At 37.9% G+C, this 25,131-nt stretch overlaps 1 protein-coding gene across 1 annotated transcript in view; it reads right to left on the reverse strand.

Annotated features, from left to right (window-relative positions):
* The window catches only part of TAF15 (TATA-box binding protein associated factor 15), a 30,419-nt gene extending 9,377 nt beyond the window's left edge, over positions 1-21,042 (reverse strand). Inside the window, exons 1-7 of the mRNA XM_063110914.1 lie at positions 20,896-21,042; positions 13,775-13,814; positions 12,210-12,261; positions 12,037-12,121; positions 11,851-11,953; positions 7,972-8,165; positions 6,832-6,952 (exon numbers count right to left, since the gene is read on the reverse strand). Of these exons, the coding sequence (XP_062966984.1) occupies positions 6,832-6,952; positions 7,972-8,165; positions 11,851-11,953; positions 12,037-12,121; positions 12,210-12,261; positions 13,775-13,814; positions 20,896-20,902 (602 nt within the window). The 5' untranslated portion in view covers positions 20,903-21,042. The remainder of the gene's footprint in view (positions 1-6,831; positions 6,953-7,971; positions 8,166-11,850; positions 11,954-12,036; positions 12,122-12,209; positions 12,262-13,774; positions 13,815-20,895) is intronic.
* Between the last annotated feature and the right edge of the window lie 4,089 nt (positions 21,043-25,131).

Genomic DNA, 25,131 nt, shown 5'->3' on the forward strand with positions numbered 1-25,131 from the left:
CTAGGAAAACAGTAGCACCTCTAACTTTCCAGTAAATTCCATTTTATAGACTTCAAAATGTCATTTCCATCTAAGTGTTTCCCCAAGGCTCTATTTCCACAAGAAGACTTTTCAAGCTTATTACAGAACATATATTATTTTAAAATCTTCCCAACCCCAAGCCAAAGGGATACCATTCAAACCATAACTTAAAGCTGGACACATAGCATGGAGAATGCTAAAATAGATCAAGTATTCCTCCCAGAGGGATAGTTTTAAAATATGAGAAAAGGGAAAAAGACTAGAAAAATATGAAGAAAGGCTAAGATTTTGATAGCAGAATGGGAGAGGTAAAAACCTGAATATTAGGTTCTGCTGTGATACAAAATAGTGGGTTTTATGAGATGAATTAAAGAAAGTGAGGTACGAATATACACAAAAGTAAGCCTGAAAGTAGTCTTAAAACTTCAAATCATTCAAAAATCTGATAAAATAAGGACTAAAAGAAGCATAACTTAAAAATGCTTTCCTATTCCATACCCACTATAATAGAGTAGATCTCGTCACATCAGAACTACTGAGGTTCATGCTGCCAAATGCTCCATACACCAATCAGTAGCACATATTAGAAACAGAATGCAGCATAAGGTGATGACTTTACTTGGCAAATAAAGTCCACTGCCAGATAAGTCAATGATTCTTGTGTGCATAGCTCTATGTAAGAAATCTAAGAAGGTCTCTCTCACCAAGAAAATCTTTAAATACCCACCCAATAAAAGCTTGTTTCTCTTGACTGAATTACATAATCCTCTGAAATCCATGTGCTGACATGGAAATAAAAACACCCAAAGTTTTCAGATGGTCATAACTGATCTACTACTACTAATCTTATTCTATAACCCAAGAAGCTAATTCAATATACTAATGTCTTTCACTGCTTAAAAACCTCTGCTTTAATGATTATCCTACCCTCTAGATGGCTTTTCTGAGCCATCCTGAGAAAAACCACTCTGACTAAATGAAAAGCATTCTCCCTTTATAATAAAACTATTTCACTATCTTGATGTAAAAATATTTCCCCTTACAACCGACTTGGGTACAAACACATGCATTTTAATTTAATTTGTATATGATTTCCAGATAGCCTTTTAAAGCAAGAGAATAAGGTTACTTTAAGACTATGTCAACAATATGGAACCCAGGTCCTATATATACATAGTTTGCTACTGAAGTCTCTAAAACCCCTACTTCAGAACAGTACCCAAGCCCTCCCTACACTTCTAAATGATATGTATATCACTGCTTAACTTTTTAAGAAAGGGAAGTCGACAGGGTTCTTGAGGTTAACTGCTGAAAATCTTATTACTAGATACCTCAGATTTCTTCAGAGATGATCATTAGAACTCCAAAAAGTGATGAGTAAAGAACTAGTGACAATTTTAACATCACATTCGGATGTCAGGAGGATAAAGCAGACATTAAAACAGGAAATTGGAGGTCACTGTTTTCACAAGTTAAATGCTAGAAGAGATACTTCTTAATTGCCTTGCTGTCATCTTAATGGAATACCAAATTATTTATCTGGCCACAATGGAACGAAAATATGCAATTTCATATATCAGCTAGTTCCTTTCTGGCCAGCAACATAACTTTGAACAGTAAAAAACAAAACAAAACAAAACAAAAAACCAAAAACACCTCTGCAAAAAGAAAGGAATATAAATAAATATATATAATATATATTATAACTTCCTATTCCTCCATATAATGACACGTTAACTTGGCATCTTTAATGAGCATTTCCTTTGAAAATAAGACAACTAAAGATTTCAACATAGTGGCCATAAATATGAAAATACCACTACACTGGAAAAAGAACTAGTCTTCAGACCAAAAGACTCAGGGCATAGTCTTAATTATCTTTAATCGATATTAAAAATTTGGACAACTCAATTATTCTCCCTAGGCTTCAGTTTTCTCCTTTACAAAATAAGGGTCTACATCCTTACTACTCAAAGGGTGACCCATGGAATAGCAACGTAAGCATAGCCTCCGAGCTTCTCAGAAGAGGAGGATATCAGGCCCCACCCCAGGCCTACTTAATCAGAATCTGCTTTTTAATAAGATCCCCAAGTAATCCATATGCATTAGTCTGAGAAGCACTAGTCTAGATAAGCTATAGAGTGAGAGAATGAGAGAGAGAGAGAGAGAGAGAGAGAGAGAGAGTGAGAGAGAGAGAGAGTGTGTATGTGTGTGTCTGTGTGTGTGTGTGCATTAGTCTGAGAAGCACTAGTCTAGATAAGCTATAGAGAGAGAGAGAGAGAGAGAGAGAGAGAGAGAGAGATAGTGTGTGTGTGTGTGTGTGTGTGTGTGTGTGTGTGTGTGTGTGTGTGTCCGTCCGGTAAAGGATCGCAACCCTTGGCTTGGTGTCGCCCGCACTGCCCTCAGCCAGTGAGCCCAGCCCTATATAGGATCCGAACCCGCAGCCTCGGCGCTCCCAGCGCGGCACTCTCCCGAGTGAACCACAGGGTCAGCCTCATAAGCTATAATTTTATGAGATGCTTTCTTTCAAGTTCAAATGTTTCAACCACTTCTCTCTCCTTATTAGGAAAGTCTGTATTAGTCACATTACAATCCCTTATTAGGAAATTTATTATATTAAATACAGTAAATAAACTTCAAGTAGTACTCCCTATTAAATAGTAACACAAGATGTGCCTGTGTTTAAGAATCTTTCTTTCAAACCTGTAGTCAAGTTATAAGTCCCTTTCCTACATACTAAGCCCTTACCAGCAAATTAAGACACAAAGGTGCCTGAACATCTATGAGTCAAAATGTTGCCACAACAAATCTGTTTTCATTCTCATAAAAAGCACCAAACATGTACACATGAAGAATTCCTGAAGTAAGGACATTTTATGAAGTCGTAGACACTTAGCAGAGACATTATATAAGCATAATCAACTTTACTGGCTGAGTGCTCCCTGCATAAGAAAACTAGCTACATATTCTTGACTCAACTATGGAGGTGGTTCTCCCAAGTTCAAAACCACAATGAGCAGCCTACCCTAGGGGTAGACTAAGGGTTCTTTCACCATTGCAGTATTACTTATTTAGAGAAGACGACAGATTCAATTTCAGATGCTTGTGAAGAGAAAAAGTTCTTTGACAGAATCTCTATTCCCAATCTTTAATTAAAAAAAAAAAAAAAAATCCAAATGCATCCATTCAAGGACTAAAACCATCAAGAAGTTAAAGGACAGTGCAGGAATCTTTATTCCTAAAAAATTCAGTATCTAGAGAGAAAAAGGGGCTGAGCTAAAAATTGAAAATATTAGTTTAAAAAACCTGTGCTGTGCTCGAGTTTTCATGCTAGTGAATCCAGAACACTATTTTTTGGTGTGAAGTAAAAACCAACATTAATTCCAAGAGTAAATGACTCACTGGATTTAAATAACATTTTCAACAGTAGCTGTATTTACATTTTATTTCCTCCCACGTTTTATGTGTGGCAAAAGGCTTTCTGGATTCAGCATTTATCAACATTTTAGGAGCCAAGCCAATCTAACATTCCAGAGCTGCACTGTCCAACACAGCGTCCACTAGCTACATTGCTGTTGAGCACTCGAAATGTGGCTATCCAAATTGAGATATGCTCTAAATGTAAAATACATAATGAATTTCTAAGTTTTAGTACAAAAAAAGAATGTTCACTATAACTCATTAAGAATTTTTACACTGATTACATGATGAAGTATTTTAGATATACTGGGTTAAGTAAATTACGTTATTAAAACTAATTTCACCTGTTTATTTCTGTTGTTTTCTTTTTAATATGGCTACTGGAAAATATTAAACTACATAAGAGTATATGGCTTACATTTTATGACCCACATTATATTTGTTGGGCAATCCTGTTCTAGACTGTCACCAGAACATATACACATTTTTAAAGGAGCTAATTAAACATTCCTGTAAGGGGGAGAAGACACTCAAAATTCAGGATAATTTAAGGCTTTACCTAGTAAAGCCTGAAACAACTATTTAACCTGGTGACATTCTAATAATGAAAAACAATTATCTATGCAGTTCTGGTAATTTTACAAGGTATTAATCACAAAGCTAAAATTAAAAAAGCACTAGGAGAATTTATAGCCTTAGCTTCTAGTCCACTAAGATGTCAATGTCAATTATAGATGACAATAAGAAGTTCAATCTTTTTTGCTACAATTGCTTTTTAAAAGAAAAAGATTAAGTTCCCTGTAGTCCCTATAATATTCATCCTTCTCTCTTCCATATTTGGAAAGCTGTTGGCTTCCTCTGGGTCAGAATTCTTCCTACAGCCAAGCAATCATACAATCTATAAGTCTAAGAACATTCCATCCTTGACCATATATCTCTCACCCACGAACTACATCCCTTCTTTAAATATAATCCCAACTAATGCCAGATATTCTTCAAACAGCCCCCAAAAGGTAATATTTTCAACCTTGCTATTTTTACATAAGATGAATAGAAACACAAATGGTTGAAGACTAATGAAAAACGTTTGGGTATTTTTGGTACTTAAATGCAAAACCAAGTGTGAGAAAAGTTTTCAAACTGGGCATTTATACTCAAATTCAAAATGCTTTACACCCCAATAAATAAGCTAAAAAGCACATCTTGAACAAGATGTTGTGACACATGAAAATTATATGAACTTCCAATTTCAGTATCCGTAAATGAAGTTTTATTGAAACACAACCACGTTTATTCATTTACATATTATTTATGGCTGCTTTGGTGCTCCAAGGGCAGGGCTGAATACTTTCAACAGAAACCACGAGGACTGCAAACCCTAAAACATTTACTATCTGGTCTTTAATATAAAAAGTTTGCCAACCCAATGTAGAGAATAATCACTATCCATATGGATTTCTAGAAAAGGTCTTTGGTGAATATCTTATTTATTGACCTCGGAGGGTTGGGGAGGGAGTGGGAGTGTTGGTGAAGAGAGAGGGGGAGGGTTGGTAGGGTGCACTGGCAAGGGTGGTGGGTAGGGCAAGACTGAAGACCCTTCCCTCCCCCAATCTTACCCCCACGTAAACCAGATTAGCATCATTTTGACCAAATATATATTGGCCTTCTACATGAACCCTATGAGGGGGTTCTAACGGAAAATCAAAAACCTAGTTCATGAATCAGTATTTGGGCCACAAATTTCATAATGAAACACACTGCCAAGGAATCGTAAAAGTGCTTAAAAATTGGACCCCTGGTTTGGTTAAGGTACTTCTTCCCTTTCTTTATCAGAAGGATCATTCAAGGTACTTTTAACCCTATGGTTGTAAGATGAATCATATCTCTCAGACGAAAATATAAAGACTTTCCTGCCCATTCCCTATTCTCTTCCTCCTGGAAAGCAGGATTCCACCATTATCAGTCAGACACAGGCATAGTTTAATAGATAATCTATTAGGATATAATTATAACTTCCTTATGAAGAAAATTAAATCTATGATGTACTATAAAACATATCACATTCCATGGCAGCCAATTATTTAAAACATTAACTAGAAAATTAAATTAATACACCTGTTGATTGAGATTCTGTTTTAGGTAGGAGGGAGGCTATTAGGTATAGAGTAAGCACCATTTAAATCACTTTAAATTGTTCATGTATATACGCATGATGGCAGACTGCTCTCTGATAATGAAGAGGCATACAATACATTTGTTTTACTTTGGTAACTGACTTTGGCTATCAATCGAAAGAAGTCTTATAAAACTTTTCAAATATTTTTAGACTTTAGTCTTTCAATAATATCAAAGCACTAAAAGTAGAGAAATACAAGTCAGTGAAATCAAATTCCTGGCTCACTTGAAGAAATAACAGTTTGTAAGTAACCAGTTTTGTTTCTCAGGTCATCTCAGGGGACAGACAGCCCCCAAGGAGCAAAAGAGTGAACTGGTACTGATATATTAGTAACTAGTATCAGTTACAGGCCACTGACAATTTCAATTCCCAAAGGCATAAATTATTTTTTAGCCTGTGTGTTTTACACACAAATTTGCAACTGCAAACCTCACCTGAGGACAGATGTCAACTACTTTTTCATTCCTGCTTTTAGGGCCAAAGTGCTAAACTTAAAGATATACCTAAAAGTAATTTTAAAACCAACTTTCATGACATAAACTTATTTACATAAGTAAATACCAAAACCTAATAACACTAGCAACAGGAGGAAAAAAAGCTGAATTAAAGTCATTCCTTTACCACAGCTTAATCCAGATAAAATACACAATGGTATATGATATTACACTAATTATTTCAGTAAGTATTTATTTAAGAAAGGAGACAAAACAGCTTAGTTACATTAAATCTTTCTCTTATTTGCCAATCCCACCTTTCTACTCTGCTATTGTCTCCTAATACTTTCCCTTCCCACTGGGATTCAAGATTAAGAAATAGCCTCTCTGTCCCCCAATTTAAAATTAACTTACCTTTTATTTTTTACATATAAAACCCTTGGATTTCCCAGAGTCATCTCTTAAAGAAGTTTAGATTCTAGCTCTGATAGAAAAAAACACAGTCAAGTGGTTTAACCACACCATACCACGGGACTTTTCTCTACTGATGTTTAGCATACTCCACATTAAGTAACTACTAACATAATCTATTCTAAGGTAATTTATGTGAGATCTTAAGACTGAAAACAAATGTTGAATTTCTGTCCTCTTCTTTACAACAGAATCCCTTCTTTAAGCCTTTTAACTAAATTAAATTTTGCCATCAAACCAGCTAAGTAACAGCCAAAAAAAAAAAAAAAAAAAAAAAAGATATGTAGACATCTACATCTAAGTACTTACCTTGATCCTGTCATAGGACCTCTTCCATCCTTGTCATATCCCCCACGCCCTCTACCTCCTCCCTGTGACCCGCCATATCCTCTATTATCTTCTCCATACCTACTCACATCACGACGGTCATCTACAAAAAGGAAAACATTACATACATAAATAAATAACCACTGTCATTTCTGACAAAGCCTTCACATAACATATCTTAAATGGCTCTTTAGGGCATTCGTTATGTTCTTTGGAAAATGGTACATGTGCACAGAATTCAAATGCAAGTCATATAAAACCATCTGGAATTAAATGTGTTTGAGAATTATATCTGTGCCAAATTCCATTCTGCTAAAGTCAGACAGCAAAATGGTGATGTGGAAGAGTCTGAGTTAAAACACAACCTTAGATACAAGAATGCTTAACTTAGATGAAAAGCACACCTCTAATCTTAAAAGTTATCTTCACCTCAAAAACATTTAAATGTAAACCAAGCATGGTCAAGGAATAAATGGATTTTCAAACTGAGAGAAGATAAGATATTCAGTGAAGGAGCTACCACTTTTACTCATTCATTTATTCATTCATTCAACTATTCTACAATTGTTTATTGAGCACTTACTATGAACCAAGCCCTATACTAGCACTGAAGGTACAAAAATTAGTAAGATAGAACATTTACCCTTGAAGCATTCATTTTCATGGCATGGACAGATTCCTAAACATCAGTGGTTTGTATAAAGTAATATAGGAAAACAAGAGGAAACAACAACTGGTTCTTCTTAAATGAGGTTAGTGAAGGCTAATACAATTTCCCAAAATCAAGTATGCCATCATCACCAGAAGAACTGATAGCAGAAGCACTGTCAAATGATCAGAGTTCACCGAGACAACAAAGGAAATTCATGTAATATCATAAAAAAGTCATAAGACCATTTGGGAGTCTCCAAAAAGTTCAGAAACAGAAATCTAATAAATTAGTGTTGATGGCCATGAGAGAAGAGAAATATAATAAACCAGTTATGAGACAAAACATGTTCAAGGTCACCCCAAATTTTTACAAGCAGGTAAAATCTTGTGTGGGTCTTTTAATCCAAAACTCAATATACAAGTAATTCTGTGAAGGGAAAAAGAAAAATAATAGAGGTCAGTATATATTACCTTGTGTGTGGTGGCTGTAATTTTCCCTTTGTGAATGATAGGACTGCTGGTTTTGATTATAGGAATCATGCTGCTGATCATAATTTGACTGCTCATCATACGAGCCTTGATGTTGATCATAGCCTGGCTGCTGGTCATACGAATCTTGTTGACCATAGTCTGACTGGTCATATGAAGGCGCTCTTCCACCTTGGCTAAACAGAAATCAAGAACTTGAGAGACTTTACAGAATTATGTTTACTGTAACGAGCTGACTGAAACTTATTTGTAAGAGGCCTGACCAACTAGACCATATTTAATACTAGTTTCTCATGGTAATCATTTAGCTCTTTTATCTACAAAGTCTCCTTATTACCAATGGAATACCCTTCAAAACACAATTTCTCTATCACTGAAGAGGTGCTACATTATGAGAAGAACTACTAGACCAAGAAATAACTATGGTTTTTACTATCTCCTTGAATTAAAAATAAAAAATAAAAGATGCTACAAAGTACAGTAATTTGTCTGATTCTTTAACAAACAAGTGCTGAGTCCTTTTAACAGTTACACTGAAAGGCCCTATATCACTTAATTTTAACAAGTGTCATTTTGTAAAGTGTTTTTAGAACTAATCTCTTAGGGCTGAGCCCGTGGCGCACTCGGTAGCGTGCTGCGCTAGCAGCGCGGCGACGCTCCCACCGCCGCGGGTTCAGATCCTATATAAGGATGATCGGTGCACTCCCTGGTTGAGCGCCGGTCACCGGAAAAAAAAAAAAAAAAAAAAAGAACTAATCTCTTAGAATTACCTTTAGAACCTATAGTACATTTTTCTAAACATCTTCAATGACAGTAAATTTTAGAAAACAGTAATAAATCATTCATATTTTAAGTCTGGTAAGTAAGAGGAAGGAATTTGCTTTGTGAGGCCATTTTTCACCTAAAAAGAAGTCTTGACTATCAAGTAATGAGAATGCTCTATTATTTCTGGCAATTCAAAAGGAAAATTCTAAGTTTGCTCTGAGCAATATGACTATATTAATTACCTACTGTCAGGTTGGGAATGTTAAAAGGCAACACAATTGAATTTGAGTTCCAATGGGTTTACTTAAAAAAGTGGGGGGGAAGATCTTATAACTTAATAGTCACATCTTATTCTGTATCAGAGGATCAGAACAATCTAATAAAGATCAGTATGTTCCCCAATTCTGTATCTAAAGCACAAGAGAACAATGGTCCAAATCCTAGCTCTTTACTTTAAAACAGTTGTCAATCCTATTTCTCTTTGGTCTATATTTAGATGTCATGCTTCCAAAAATGCATTCTTTAAAGAAAGATTCTCCTTAAATTTAAAATTAACCAACAGAGCTTAAAGAGTTACTGCTCCTAATGCAGCATGCCTTCTGGATATCATACCCTACACTGGTACTCTATTTTCTAATTTTCAAAACAGTCTCATATCTGTAAGACTGACAATTGACTTCACAAATCTTTCCCCCAATGCTTTTAATTGAATTTCACTTAGAATAATTTTCTTCACTGCAGAGAGAAAACACTAAATACCTCAGCTGCTGCCTCATTTTTCAGATGTATAACTTCACAGGCTGTACAATCTTAACAACTTTTCTTCACTTCTGTAAAATGGAGTAATTACCAACACTATCTAACAGTAGTATCTGAGGATCAATTACAGGAGGGAATGCAAAAGCATTCCACAAAACATAAAGCACTATAAAAAAAAAAAGTAAGGGGGACTTCTGGTCAAGATGGCAGAATAGACAGCCCCCAGCATCACTCTCTCCCACAAATCAACTAATTTACAACTATTAAAAAGCAATGACAGCCAAGCTGGGGCCACAAGAGCTCAGGGGAAGAGGAGGAGAGACCTATGGAGTGCAGGAAGGCCAGAGAAGCCAGAATGAGAGAAAGAAAAAACCTCTCCGACTGTTTCGAGCCACAGCTGCTTCCAGGCTGGAGCTGCTGAGCACATCAAGCAGGAGATGGCAAAAGCCACAGCTGTGCCCCTCGGATGCATGGAGATGGTAGGGAAGAAAAGGGTATTGGTGGCCCCCAAGACAGCAAGACCACTAATAGGGTTCCCGTGGACCCACAAAGGAGCAAGGAGCCAAAACAACTGAAAAAAAAGGAGCCACTCAGAGGTCAGTGAGTCATTGCAAGGGACTGGCATACAGCCCATCCCATGGGAAATGTTTGCAGCATGGGCAGTGGGGGGGAGACGGGCCCGCCAGGAGAACACTGGGACACAGCAAGGACAGCTGATCTGCTCCCCCAATCAGCGTAGGACCACTCAAAGAAGACTGGTTAGGAATACAGAATTGCATGGGGTGCAGTTTGATGAAAAGACCCAGGCCCAGTATCTACACACCAGGTGCACTGGATTTCACTAAACCCAGAAGTCCTATAAAGTCAACCATTAAAACCTGAGCTGCACAAAAAGCCTTCCCCAGGGAATCAACAGCAAAGCAGCAATTTAGCTTAACCACAGAGCTCAAGTACTGGTCCCCACAGGAAGTTCCTCCACTTTAGAAGCATAGGATAACAAATTAGTTCCAGTGCAGAGTTTAAGTGGTGGGAACAGCAAATAATCCAACACAGAACTGAAAGAAAGAACAGTATCCACAATGAGAGACAGTTTGATATTAACTAGCAAAGGTCTCATTTCACCAAAGAACACCTATAACACCTAGAAGGACCAGAAGTCCCCTGGGCTACTAAGCCAGAAAGGGGGAACAACCAAGCACACAGCCAGTGCCACAGGGCCCACCTGAGGTCCTGAGGCATGGAGCCAGGGGCCGGACCCCCTCCCACAACCAGGCACACAGGCATTGCCACCACCAACTAGGTAAAGAGCATTCCAAAAACATCACCTCCATGTGGGTGGACCACCACCAGCCACCCAATAACCACGGCTGCCACGAAAGCCGCTAGATGCCACAACCACTGTGCAGATGGTCCACCAGCCACTGGGGTGCACTGACACAAGGAGTGTCACCAGCAGAAACCAAAGAAAAGAAGAGGATGTCTCTCTCCACAAAGCTCATTCCAGAGTGACAGAAGAAGTATCTGCTCTACGATAATACCTGAACACACCTCTCAGCATTGGACAGATCATCTAGGCAACAAATCAACAGAGTAACCATTACTCTTTCAGAAGGAGAGAAGAAATCTAAATTAGAGGGGAGAGATTGGACAAGGGGCATAAAGAATAAGTACGATTTGTAAAAATAAATAGGCTAGTAATATTGATTTGATCAACAAATGTTAACACTGAACTCCAAAAATATGTATAATCAATTATGATTCAATAAAAAAAATTTTTTTTAAGTAAGTTGCTATTCTGAAAAATCAGTAAGTACAGTCTCCTCAAAACTAAAAATTAAAAAAACTTTATAAAACCTGCAAACCTGCTGGCAAATATTCACCTACCTACATAGAAAAAATAGAACATATTTTCAAGTATATGTGATATGTGGATAAGTTTTGGCAGTTTTTTTGGAAATCACTGTTTTTCTCCCTGAAAAGGTAATATATTTAAATGGATGAAAAATAAAATAGAAATAAGAAGTAGGCATCGAGAAGTCTCTTCTACAGGTAGGTTTTTATTTCATCTCAGGTATAAAGCAGAGGTCCAAAGTTTTCTAACATTTAAATCATGTACATTCATATACAGCTAAACAATGATTTTACAAATAATACATCATGAAAAGCAAATAACAATACTGCCTATTTCCACATTTTCCATAACACAAAACTGTAAAATCCATACTCCATCAAAACTTTTCTAAAATAAAAAAATGCTTAAAGCTAGGATTTTGTATAGCGAAATGTTTAATACCCACACTGCCCAACACAATCTCAACACTCTTACTCTTTCCTTACCCTCCTGATGATTCCGTGTTTTGTTGTCCCTGGTTATTATATGATTGCTGGCCATACGAACTCTGCTTTTGATTTTCATAACCACCATAGGACTGTGAATAACCTAAGGATGGGATGAGTATACCATTTAGTGACGGCTCTGATTGCTGAATCTCTAAAATAGCAAATTCAACAAACCAGTCCAACCTGATTGGCTTTGTCCATAACTGGAATAACCACTATAATTCTGTCCATATGAGGAATCAGTCGTTTGCCCATAGCCAGAATAGCCCTGAAATTTAGGTAAATATTCAAGTTTCATCACCTACTTAAGATAAAAATAACTATTTATGAAGAACACAATTTACATATCAACCTACTTGTGGTGCTTGTCCATAGCCTTGGTTGCCTTGATTTCCATAAGAAGAATAACTATAAAAGAAAGAAAAAAGTAATATTGAAAGAAATGTACTAGAATCTAAAATCTTAAATAAAAAAATCTGCCTTCATTTTCAACTTTCAACTCAAATACAACCTTCTTTTCTGAGAAATTGTCAATTGGCTTGTCTCTCAGAGTCTAAGTTGAAAGGTGATGATGACCAAAGACTGTTAAAGACATAAATGAAGTCACTCCCAGACCTCTTGAATGTCAAACAAATACCAAAAGTTTTACTTTGACAATCTCCTGCAAATAAACAAAATTTCACCAGAGCAAGAAAATCCCAATAGAATTATGCTTTGGCGGGAAAGGGGAGAGAAGACAAAAACTACATAGCGAGACTCATAATAAATATCTGAAGCAGAAAAATGATGACTTTTTAAGTTAGCACTTTAATCAATTTGGCTACATTTTGACAGATTGATTTCTTCCTATCATTTGTGTAGTTAAATATCTTTAACTTCCTAGAAAAGGCACAGTGTGGCACTAAAAGTCCATTTTAAATGCCTCAGTAATTACAGGCATGTATATCTCCAGACTACTATCATAGAATGAAATTATATTGTAACCCCAGCATAATAGCAGAGCCTGGCACGTAGCTTAATGAACATTTGTTTACTAACTGAATGAATAAATGTACCTTCCAAGGATTTCAATTTTCTTTAATTTTATAGCATGTGAGCTCTAACAAGTCAAAAACAAACTTTCTAAATATATACTATGACCTTCTACTATGCAAAGAAAAATAAAACACTTGCCAAAAAAAAAAAAACTTATTATTTTAGAGCTATCAAGTGCTAACAGAATTCCTTAACTTTTAAAAACATATTTCATTCAATAAATTTGCTAGATGTCTACTTGGTTAGCACTATCTTAGAATAAAAAAGTCAAATCAGTTTTCTTTTAAGGAAGCTTAAAATTTGATAACAGAAGATATCTGAGATGTCATTCTCACACTGAGCTGCAAAACATTTAAAGTTGAAGGATGTATTTCTAGTAAGCAATAGAAGCCTACTGCATGTACATATTCACATAAAAACAGAACTTTATTTTTATTGTGAGCATGATAAGGACTCAAAGAATTCTAATTATTATTATAGTGCTTAAAAAAAATCTGCTCTGAAAAAACATATTAGCATATTATACATCATCAAAAAAATGAAATGCTATTTTTAAGAAACTGTTATAGGTCAACTGCTTAAATTCCTTTCGTAAATGTTTCTTCTAAGAAATTTCCTAAAGAAAACATAATCTTTACAATACCTAGGAGATTTCTTTTAATCTCTAGGTGGCATCTATATTTATTGATGCAAACACTTTCAGAAAAAAGGGAAGGAATGTTTTATACCACCTACTCACACAGGCTGATTACTCTCTTCCCCCGTGACAAACTAATATTTGTCTGAAGACATCCACATACCAAGTCTCAAGAGAGAAGCCTGACTAAAGTCTTTTTTCCTCAGTTCTGCCCTTTCAAAGTATTATTAAAATGCATGTATACTTTACCTTTGCTGCTCACCCCCAGACTGACCGTAACTTCCAGAATCTAAAACACATAAAAAGAATTTTAAATCTTATTTTAAAATTATGCTTCCCTCAAAGGCTGACTTTAGTTCATATAGATGAGATGTGGTAAGAAAGTGTCAAAAATTAATCGCAGAAAGAAAAACTAGAAGTTAAACAGGATAAATCCATACAAACAGTACTTACTTTTTACAATAACTACATCTTTGGAAGCTACTGCTCTATACATGTGTGCTGACAGTCACCATAAACAAGTGAACAAATGTGAAAATCCATCCTTCAAATAAAAACTCAAAAGCTCAAGCTATATTATCTTTATATACCCCTCACCCCAAAAAAATCGGTTAAAACTAATCAGGTCCAAAAAGGGGAAAGACATACACTCTGACAATGTAAATCCTCAGCATTACATTTACTTGTATATCCTCACCACCCCAACATACATGCCATTCCTCCGTACTGAACTGCTATGGCTGTCAGCACCAAAAGGATCTCCAAAGACTTGCTACAAGCAGCTCAGCTAACTTTGACTTATCAAGCTTTCAGGAACTCAGCCCATTGATATAGCAAGTCAGTAATATCTGCTTCCAGCTTCCATTTTGCAATAAAAAATACCAAGGAAGGCATGAATTGAGTAATACAGAGAAAAAAAAAACAAAAACAATTTGAACTATGAGCTTTTCTCAATATGTCAAAGTGTCAGTCCTACTGAAAATCATTGAAGAGGCTATAGCTATCCTTTAGGCTTCTACTCAAAGTCAAATGAATGACCTAAGTTTGTGATGAAAATGAACAATTTAATAAGAAATACTCTTACAACTGCAAAAAATGGTTCTAAGTCTTAAGCTACTGACCATTAGGCCCACCTCACCCAATCTGAAACTAAATCACTATACTCTTGAAATTGCAAAAATGGCTCTAAGTCTCAAACTGCTGACCATTAGGCCCAACTGCACCCAATGTGAAACAAAATCATTATTGCCGAACAGTTCTGAAACCGACCAAAAATCAAATGAAATCAGTAACATTCTTTTTCATTCGATTTATATAAAGCTACAATATGGAAACATTGCCACTGGTTACATAAGAGGGTAACATCAAATTTGCCACTTTGTTGTAAATATCTCCAATCAGACTGAAGATTGTTTTTTTAAATCCTTAATTTTAAGATTACATGAAATCTTGACACAAACTACTTCTATAAATATGGAGAGGGGCATAAGGCTACCTGAAATGAAAAAGAAAACTTACGTCATTGCCACGCCCGTTATAATAAAAGGACCAAAGTCGTAGCTAACAACCAAATAAGAAAAATAGGAAAAGGATACAGAATCTAACTAGGCCATTAAGAGATTAGCTTCAAGGCTGGCCCGTGGCTCACTCGGTAGAGTGCAGTGCTGATAACACCAAGGCCAAGGGTTCGGATCCTATATAGGGATGGCCGGTTTGCTCACTGGCTGAGCGTGGTGCTGACAACACCAAGCCAAGGGTTGAGATCCCCTTACCCGTCATCTTTAAAAAAAAAAAAAAAAAAGAGAGATTAGCTTCACCAAGTCAGAGACTGAAAAGGGTTCTGTGAGGGGAGGGAACATATGAGTAAAACTAAAGATTTTTGGGAATGCACGAAGCTTTAGGTTAAACTATGTCCCAAGGCATGGATATGAGTTCTCCCAGTGACACAGTCTAAAATCACAGCTTATTTTCTTTTGGCTCAGGCAAAACTATAGAAGTATACAGCACGTAGGTCATGTGACCCTATCTGAAATAAATATTAAGGACCTCAACCCAGTCACTTCAACCCTCTGAAATTATAAGTCTGACTTTCGCTGGCTGACTTTAAAATCTCAAGAAGATACTGAAATAAGCATACTGACCAATAAATCTGGCCCTTGTTATAAACACCTGAGTGATTCAAGTACAGATGTATTATATTTATCAGAGAAAATCAGTTTCTAAACACCATCTAAGGCATTTCAAGTAACTACTCATGATTACTTGACATGAGCCTGTATCTGGACCCATAAATTATTTAGAAGTGCTTTTAAATTTCCAAGTATATAGGGTTTTGATACCGTGTTTTTTCTAATAATATTCCACTGCAGCCAGAAAAGGTATTTCATCATTCTTGGTATTTGTCAGGATTTGCTGTTTTGTTTTTTCCCCTTGGTGCATATCCCCTATGTGCTTAAAAAGAAATATATATTTTCTAAATGTTGAGTGAATTCTATAGATACATAAGATTATGCTCATTAGTTGTATCATATTTTACTGTTTGGTCTATTCTTACTATCTGCCTAATATACTAGTTACACAGAGAGGTATGTTTTTAAAAACTTCCCATTTGACTGTATATATTAATTTCTTAAAGTTGTCATTTTTTTGTTTTCTATATTTTGAGGCTATATTATTAGGCACATAAAAGCACAGACGTATCTTCCTGGTGAATTTCCTTTTAACAGAACATTAAGACTAGCACTAAAAATGTCCATACTTTGACAAGAAACATAACTAAATAATCACCTTTTGGTTGGTGTTTGCCTAATTAATCTTTTTCCATTTTACTTTCAACATTTCTTCTTGTTTTAGGTGTATCTTTTTTTTTTTTTTTTTGGCAGCTGGCAGTGGTATACCATTTCTGAATAGCATATATAGAGAACATTTTTTTTACCAATGTGAATATCTTGGTGTTTTAGTACTTTTGGGTTTTATTTATTACTACCCTTATATTGGAACTTTCTACTTAACCATGGTTTTCCTTTTCCTTTCAAGTCCTTGCTAATTCCTATCAGATTTTCTTTGCTCTTTTTTCCTCCTACTGCTTTAGAAGTTAGTCAATTTCTGTTCTTTTAATGTTACCATTCATAATTTCTCTTAGGACTATATTCTATTTTTAACTTGCATTCCAAGTTAAAAAAATTTTGAACCAAGTTCAAAATTATCTTCAACCTACTTTGGAATATAAGGACCTAAACACTCTAATGCCAATCACGGCCTCCATCTATTATTTTGCTTCTAAATTTAATCATTTTAATCTTCAATGTTCTATAGTCAATACTTGCTTTTTATTTACCGTTTCCTTCCTCTACATTGTTTTTTAAATACCACTACTCTTTTCTGGATTTAATTTCATTTACTAGTTCTTTCAGCAAAGGCCTGTGGGTAGTATAAGTCTTTTCAAGATGCACGTCTACATGAGTTTATTTGGATAGAAAATTCAACGTCAAGAGTTTTTTTCCCTCTGAAGTTTGAGGATCATTCATTTTCCAGCTTCTTAAAACTTTTAAGAAGTCAGTTATCAGCCTTACCATTGCTTCCTATTTTCTCTGATATGTTTCCTTGTCGAAGGTATTTCATAATCTGTAGTTTAACATCAATGTATATAGGTATAAACTTATTTTTAGGTCTCATGTTTGAGACTAGCACTTGATTCAAAATGTTCATCTATTTTGGAAAATTCTCAGCTATCAACTATTGATTCCCCCACTGCCCATCTTCTCCTTCTCAAACTCTTATCAGACATATGACAGAATTTCTCAATCTGTTTCCCATGCTTCTTAATCCTTCATTTTCATTTCATTACTCTTCTGAATTGAATCCTGGAAGATAGATCACAATTATCATATCTGTAATTATTTCTTCTGCTAGGTGTGCTATTCAACTTTTTCCAATTCTAGAAGTTATACTTGATTCTTTTTCAAATGTGAGGCCTTTTTTAATAACTTCTTGGTCTTAGGGTTGATTTCAGGTTATTTTTCTTTTACGTTTTTAATAATTTTAAACATATAACTTTCAGATTACCGTTTGCCACTAAATCTCATTTTGAACTTTCCTAAACTTCTGCAATTTTTTACTGTGAACTCATCTTTAGCTTTTTTCTGAGATCCCTTGTGATCTAAGCTGTGACATTTCTTCCAGAAAAGTTTTTTTTTTTTTTTTTTTTTTACAAAGAGCCAACCACAAGTATTACCAGCGTAGAAACAATTTTTTTTTCCTGTTTAGAGAAACAATTTTACGTTGTCTTAAGGTTTCCTATAGCCCAAATTGTGTGAAGCACAGGTCCCAGGTTAAATTCTCAGGAAAGACTTTCACTCAGCGTCCAGGGTTCCTTGTTAAGTCTAATGCTGGTAGAAAGGTTTTTTCTAGTTCATTCCTTCACTGAAAATACAGTCCTTCAAACCTATAATATGTAAGATCCAGTATTTATCCAACAGTCTCAGTTCCCCTTACCTGGCTCTAATGGTCTCAAGGTTTCATCTCCTATCCTTACATAGTTACTTGGGCAATAAAACCTAAGTCTCTAATTGATGAAATCTACCCCCTCCTCTCGACGGTAGCTGCCAAATTAGCTCTATGCCTACCATGTTGGCTTCTACTTCATTTTTGGCAGTGGGGGCTTGCCCTGTCTTTTTCACAAGGTTTTGCATTTTTTGGTGTTTGTGATACAGGATTTTCAAGTTCTCTTGGTCTGCCATATTGCCACAATGAGAAGTATCTTGAATTTGTAACTTTTATATGTATAACTCATATTATTATACTTGTGATTTTAATTTCAAAGGTGTCAGATAATTCACACTTGTAAACAGTATTTGAATGTCAGATTCTGATTTATAATATTCACAATTTTGATTTACTTATTAATTACAAAACTCTTTATATTTTATTAAGTTTATAACTCTGCCCTATCAGACATTTGGAGTGCTTGAGTCAATCTGATAAATTAAATTTACAAGTATAGTCTGGAATGTTAACTAAACTTATTAATGGCATTAGTTGTTCAGAGGAAGTTTAATCTCAAGTTTATTAATTAACTTAGTCATTCATCAAAGAACAAGTCAAAAGCATTATTTTTATACAAAGTCAAAGTATTATTTTTGTATACATATTACAAAATATATAAATAGTATAACAAGACTAAGTAAAAAAATTTTTGTTTTAATTAACTGAACGTTAATTTAGAAACAATCATCTATTAAGTAGTCCTTTTCACACGGAACTTGAATTACAAAGTGACAAATATCTGGTGTCTTGGTAATTAAAAGGTCTGTAATAATGAATAAACCAGCTCACACACTAACATGAAACAACGAAAAGCCTGAGTTTTACAAATGGCAACTCCCCAAAACTTAATTTTCCATAAAAACTACCTAGTCCTATTAAAAACAAGTCATTGTTTTATACCAATAGTTACAATAAAAATCAAGACAGGGCAAAAGTTCTTACTGAGCACTGTCTCCATTGAAACTTGGTAAATTTCTCCACAAGGGTAGAATTTTAATTTGTTTTAAATCATGAGCAGATTACACACCCTCCTGAGGGTGTACTTCTAAGTACTTCTGTGGAGCTCTACCAGACTTCATCCCCAATTATAAGCCTGCTAAAATTCCTTGTTTGAGCAAGGATTAAACAGAAATTGAAAAAAACAAGACATAAATTCAAGGCAGCTTATGGCCTCTTACATTAGGAGATGGACCTCCCTCCTCAAATAGATAGATATTCTAGGGGGGGAGGGAGAAGGGAGGGAGGTTTTGGTGATGGGGAGCAATAATCAGCCACAACGTATATCGACAAAATAAAATTTAAAAAAAATAAAAAATAAAAAATAAAAAAATAAAATTAAATTAAAAAAAGAATATTTTATATAGAAGGAATAACAAACTGGTTTAGGGATTACTTAACAACACTGAATGTAAAGAAAGGATCTAATGTTGGAAAGGTATATTATTATTTCCAGTACATTATTATTTAATGATGACTGTTAAATTGGTAAACTGTCATTTTAAGAGATAGCTTTTTATGGCCAATAACTTTTAATAAAGAATTTATCCAAGAAAAAAAAAAAAAGATAGATATTCTAGCTCCTTAATATCAACGTCAATCTAAGGAAAGTATATGATTCTCCTGTCCAATCTCTTTCTTGATAATTTGTAATCAGACTGCTGCTTCCTTTTGGTCACCCATTTCCATCCTTCTGAAACATCGGGTTACTAGGTTTTTAATACTAAAAGGTTCGCCCTTAATAAAAATGTAACAGACTGCTGGAAGGAACATGTTTCACCCCACCCATATGGCTTCAGGAATTGTTGTTTTTTCACCAGAAAAGTGTTATCTAACTCTCTTGATGGTTTCTAGCAAGTGGCTACCTGAGTCTTCGTGGCCTGTGATGTAGCCCAACAAGAGGACCTGTGTGATCAGCTAGGACTGCTAGATCAAGGGGACATCCATGTTCCAGACTTTTCATTCTGGTTTAGCAGGATCCAAACTGGCTGTCCTGAAGAGACCAATGCCTCTTTTTCTCTTCCACACAACGGGTGGCCAAGCCAATTTAACTGCTTCGTGGAAGAAAGTGCCTTTTCTTTAGTCTGTAGGTTTTAAGGGAAATACCATTCATAAGCCTTACAAGAGCTTATAATAGACAAAACTCACTTTCAAGCTCTTTCAGGAGATAAACAACTTGAGGGGGAAGGGGAAATGGCAAAGGAGGACGAAGAGGAAGCTGAATTACATGGAAACACCCCCAACTCGAATCCGGGTGGTTACTGCAGAGGGAAAGACAGTAAGTACGATTTCGTGTAAGGTAACGTCCTTTCAAAGGGCTCCCAGAGCGTCAAGGCCCCCACCTGATGAATGGGTGAGTCAGGAAGGCCCAGCTCCACTTCACGGATGGGGAAACTGAGGTACGAGGCGGCGAGATGATTGGCCCGAGGCCTGGCTGAAAGATCTGAGGCGGAGTGGAGAACCAGAGGCACCGATTCTCTCAGGCTGATGCTCTAATCTCGGCTCCCCCCGCCCCTATGATGGCGTAGACAGCCTCCGCCCCCCGAATCACACACACCCACCCCCGGGAACGGCAAGTCTCCTCAGGTTCCAAGGACAGGGCCAAAAGACAGGAGGCCCGAGGCGAGCCCGCCGTGATTTGCAGCCGGAGAGCGTTGGGAGCGTGCGTGCCTCCAGTCCAACATGGCGGCGGCCGCGGCCGCCCCCCCACCCCAAGCCTCCCTCAGGGCCGGAGGCTTTCCCTCGGGGCCCTCCGGTGGGCGGGAAAACAGCCCAACCCGCCAGGCCCCGTCTCGTCGCTGCCGCTGCTCGCTGAAGGAGTCACCTACCCGACATGACTAACGGCCGCGGCGCGGAGACCCCCGAGCCCGCCGAGAACAAGGGATACAACGGCCAGGCGGCACGGAGGCCGGAGCTGTACTGAGAGCGGCGCGGAGGATTGAGGCCGACTGCGGGGCCTCGGCAGCCAATCAGCGGACAGCGGGCAGTACCACAGCACAGCGGCAGAAGGGGTGGTTCTACACTACTACCTTTGTTACTAGCCTCTGAACCCTCAGGACTTCAGAGTCCTTGTCTGCTCGCTCCTCCGCGGACGGTACCATTATTGAGAGGGAACTGAGAAGAGAAAGTACCAATGCCACTATCGGGATGGGGGGAGGGGAAGCTGAACCTACTCGCTCCGTCATATTTATAATCCTAATTTCTCACTTTATTGGGCCTGATAGAATTCGACATTTGGAAGATAAAGAGGAAGGACCTGTAAACACAGACTATTTGATTATAAAAGGCCTTCCTTCCCCTAAAATTTTGAATGGTATGCCCTGTTCACTTCACTTTTACGGCCCCAAGCTTGAGCCACCTGGGGGCGTTCGGGGTCGGCGAGTTCTCGGACTGAGAGTCGTGACCAACTCCGATACCTGTTAGCCTCTGGGTTTCTTATAACTACCTTGACGACTAGAAAACAAGGTGGTACAGGAACAAAAGTGTGCATAAAAAACGAAATAAAAAGCCTGAGCCTGAGAATCTGGCGCGGTGGGGGACTCGAGCTTTAGTTTTCAATACTGTAATAACAGCTAACTGTTAATTGTCAGGCACCTTACATCATCTCATTTAATTCTCACAACAGACTGATGAAATATTTCCCCCTTGTTGCAGGTGAGAAGACACAATTCACTTGCCCCAGGTCCTACAGCAAGTACACGGCCAAGATGGAATTTGAAGCGTCGTAACCCGACATCATTACCTGTAGGTTTAACCATAATCCTGTAAGGCCTAGAGGGACCTAGGGTCTGTATAGGAGAAGGGGCTGGGGAAGCTCAGAGAGCCAGCAAGGACATTTTCCCAGAGAGCAAGACATCTGAGCCAAACCCGAGGTGATGAGCAGAAGTTGACCCAGTGAAGAAGTAGGCAAAACTGCTTTCCAGACCAGTTGTTGAAGTAACTCAATATGTTTGGAGTGTATTCTCGAGGGGAGAGTGGTCTTTAGGAGATGACGCCAGAAAAGTAGGGGGCCTTGTAAAGTACATTAGAGTTTGGAGTATCTTGAAGGGAGTGGGAACCACACACTCAGGATTTTAAAGGAGAGATGTAAAATCAGATTTTTATTTTCTGGCTGCAGAATGGAGAATGTATAGAGATGAGTGGTCTGTAAAAGCAGGGAGACCAATTAGGTGGCCAATGCAATAATTCTGGTGGGAGATCAAGTGCCCTGGACTTAAGTAGTAGTTGTGGAGATGGAGGTAAGTGGAGAGATCCCGGAGATACTTAGAGGTAGACTGGATAAGAGCTGGTGATTAATTTGGGTGGGAAGGGCTAGCAGAGAGGGGAGTCTGGGGTGAATTCTGGGTTTCCTGCTTAGACAAGCAGCCAGATGGTAGTATCATTCACTAGGATAGGGAACAAGAGGAGGAGCAGGTTGGGATGGGGGTGGAGGGGTAAGTTTAGAAGTAATACTTTCACGTCAGAAAAAAAGCATGAGGTCATCTCTCCTTATTATACCAGCAGGAATTGTGCCCTCAACTCTAGATAGACAGGATCACAAAACCCTCTAGACAGCTCCAAACAAGCAAGAATAAAGGAATAAAAATTATTTCATGACTAAAAACCATTTAACCATTTAGCATGTCATGTATGTATTGAGGAAGACAACCTAGAGGAGGAGATGGGCATATGCAGTAGCAGGAGAAAATTGAGTTATGGGGGTGCGGGGATCTTCTAGGTTGTTCTTTTTCATCTTTTTTAGAAATTTTTTTAAAGGAGGAAATGCAGAAAGTGTTGCTTATCATTGACTCCTTAAGCTGTATCATCATTCATTCATTTGTTCATTCACTGTTCACTCAACTGCCATCTCTGGAGGTCTACCACGTGTCAGGCCCTGGAAAGCCCCGGAGATAGAGAAATAGGAAGGACAGGTCCTGCCCTCCAGAAACTGAAGTCTCAACAGGGATGGTCTGAACCTGTGATTCCAATCAATGTTGAATGTGCTAGGATTGGAGGATGCAGAGGATGCTCTGAAAACACAGAGGAAGGGCACCTTCCCCACATGAAGGATGGTGAGTATCAAGGAAGGTGTCTTGTAGGAGGTGTCTCCTAAACTGAGCTTTAAAGAAAGAACAGGAATTAGCTAGTCGGGGGTACACCAGGAACATCATGCTCCAGGCAGAAATGGCTGTATTTCCAAAGATTGGGAGAGAACAAAGTTCTGGGAATTGCAGCTGGTTCAGCCTGGCTGGTCTGTGGAGTTAACAGGGATGGGGAGTGGTGATGAATGGGGTGAAAGAGGTAGGTAGAAGTCAATCCTGAAGAGACTTGTGTGCCTTGCAGAGGAGTTTGGACATTAAGTTTAAAACAATGGGGAATCTTCTGAGGACTATTAATCAAAGGTGTGACATTTAGTTTTCTATATTCATTATTTCTTTTAATCTTCTAGACTGGCCTATGAAATTAGTGTTGTCATTGTCCACATCTCGTAGATGAGAACATTGAAGCTCAGGAAGGTGAAATTCTTTAGCAAGTTCACACAGCCAATTAGGGTCAGAAGCAGAACTCACACCCAGGTCTTTGGACCAAGCTCAATGTTCTTTTCACAGTGTCTTTGATATCCTAAACTTGAAACAGAATTCCTCCGAGGTCTGCACTGCTCTGGGACTTCTTCCCAAGAGTCCTTCTCTACAACAGACTGCCTCACAGATCAACTCTCATGCCCTCCTGCCTTCCAGGCTTTTGCCTGGAAATGATCCCACTGGAAATGATTGTCTGCAACAAACTTTGATCATCACCCAGTCATTCTTCATGCTGCAAGATCCTGCCACCTCTACATTCACTATCCTGGCTTCGGTCTGCATATTTCAGGAAGACAGCAGGTATATTTTACACATCAGCTTTAGCAGAAGGTATCTGGGAAGGTCTTGGTACCAGGCCTGTTTGCCCCTGATTCATTCCTCATGTCCTCACATGAGGAGCTAACCCCCTGAAGGTTGCTTGTTTCAGTTTCAGAAATTTCCTCAGGTCATAGCTTCCAGCTAGAATTGGCCAATGGAGACCTGGAGGGAAATTAGATGGGAGAAGACAGGAAGAAAGAGAGGAGCAAGGGTTATTTCTTCACATCCCTGTCTGCTTCCGTGGGTTTCTCAGAGTGCCAGTTTCCACTGGTGACCCTGGCTCTTTGGCTTCTCCCTTCTTCCTTACATCTATGGCTTGTAGAGTCATCTTCCCATTGATAATTTCTGAGTTGCCTCCACCCCCTAGTTGGCTCCCCCAACCTTTCCACCACTGGTGCAGGGCTTTGTAAAGACATTGTGAGGACTGTGAATTTACTTAGTCAAAGGGGAAGCCATTAGAGGGAGCCATTTGAACAGAGAAGCCCAACATGATCTAACTTGTTTTGCCAGGATATTATTCTGGCTAAAGTTTAAAGAACAGACTAAGAGGGCAAGAGAAGAATCGGAGAAGTTATTGCCAGGACCAGAGTAAAAAGCAGACCACAATGATTTTTTGCCTCTTTTGAAATCCTGTGAAACTCACAGTTGTACCACATAATTCAAGGCTTGCGCACCTTCCCAATTTGCTCTCTGGTTGGATTGCATAGTTCATCTCTGAACCTCCAGTGCCTAGTACAGTGCCTGAAACAATAGCCATTTAAAAAACAAAACAAACAAAAACCCTTGTATTTGATGAATGAATAAACAAATGCGAAAAACAAACAAACAGAAAGGCATGACTTGTCTTTCTGGCTTGTCTATAAATTCCTCAAGCTCAAAAACCTTGTCTAGGGCTTTCCTATGTCTTCCATGGGGCACAGAATAAGTGTTCGGTGAGCGTTTGTTGAAAGAATCACAGCCACTTTGTGTGAAGTGCCATAGGCAGTGTGTAACCATCATCACCACCCCACCTCCACCCCAGCTGAGGTGTCCCTGGAGCCCTGCTCCTTTGGCCTTCCTAGAAAGCAGGCCTCCCAGGATGATTATGCAGAGGTTCCAGTGCCACAGAGGGAGGCTGCTTGTAAATGACCTAGCTATGCTGTCCTCTCAACACTGGCAGGCGCTTCCTGTTTGGGGTGGAAAGGA

The sequence above is a fragment of the Cynocephalus volans genome, chromosome 10 (assembly GCF_027409185.1).
Source record: "Cynocephalus volans isolate mCynVol1 chromosome 10, mCynVol1.pri, whole genome shotgun sequence".
Classification (NCBI taxonomy): domain Eukaryota; kingdom Metazoa; phylum Chordata; class Mammalia; order Dermoptera; family Cynocephalidae; genus Cynocephalus; species Cynocephalus volans.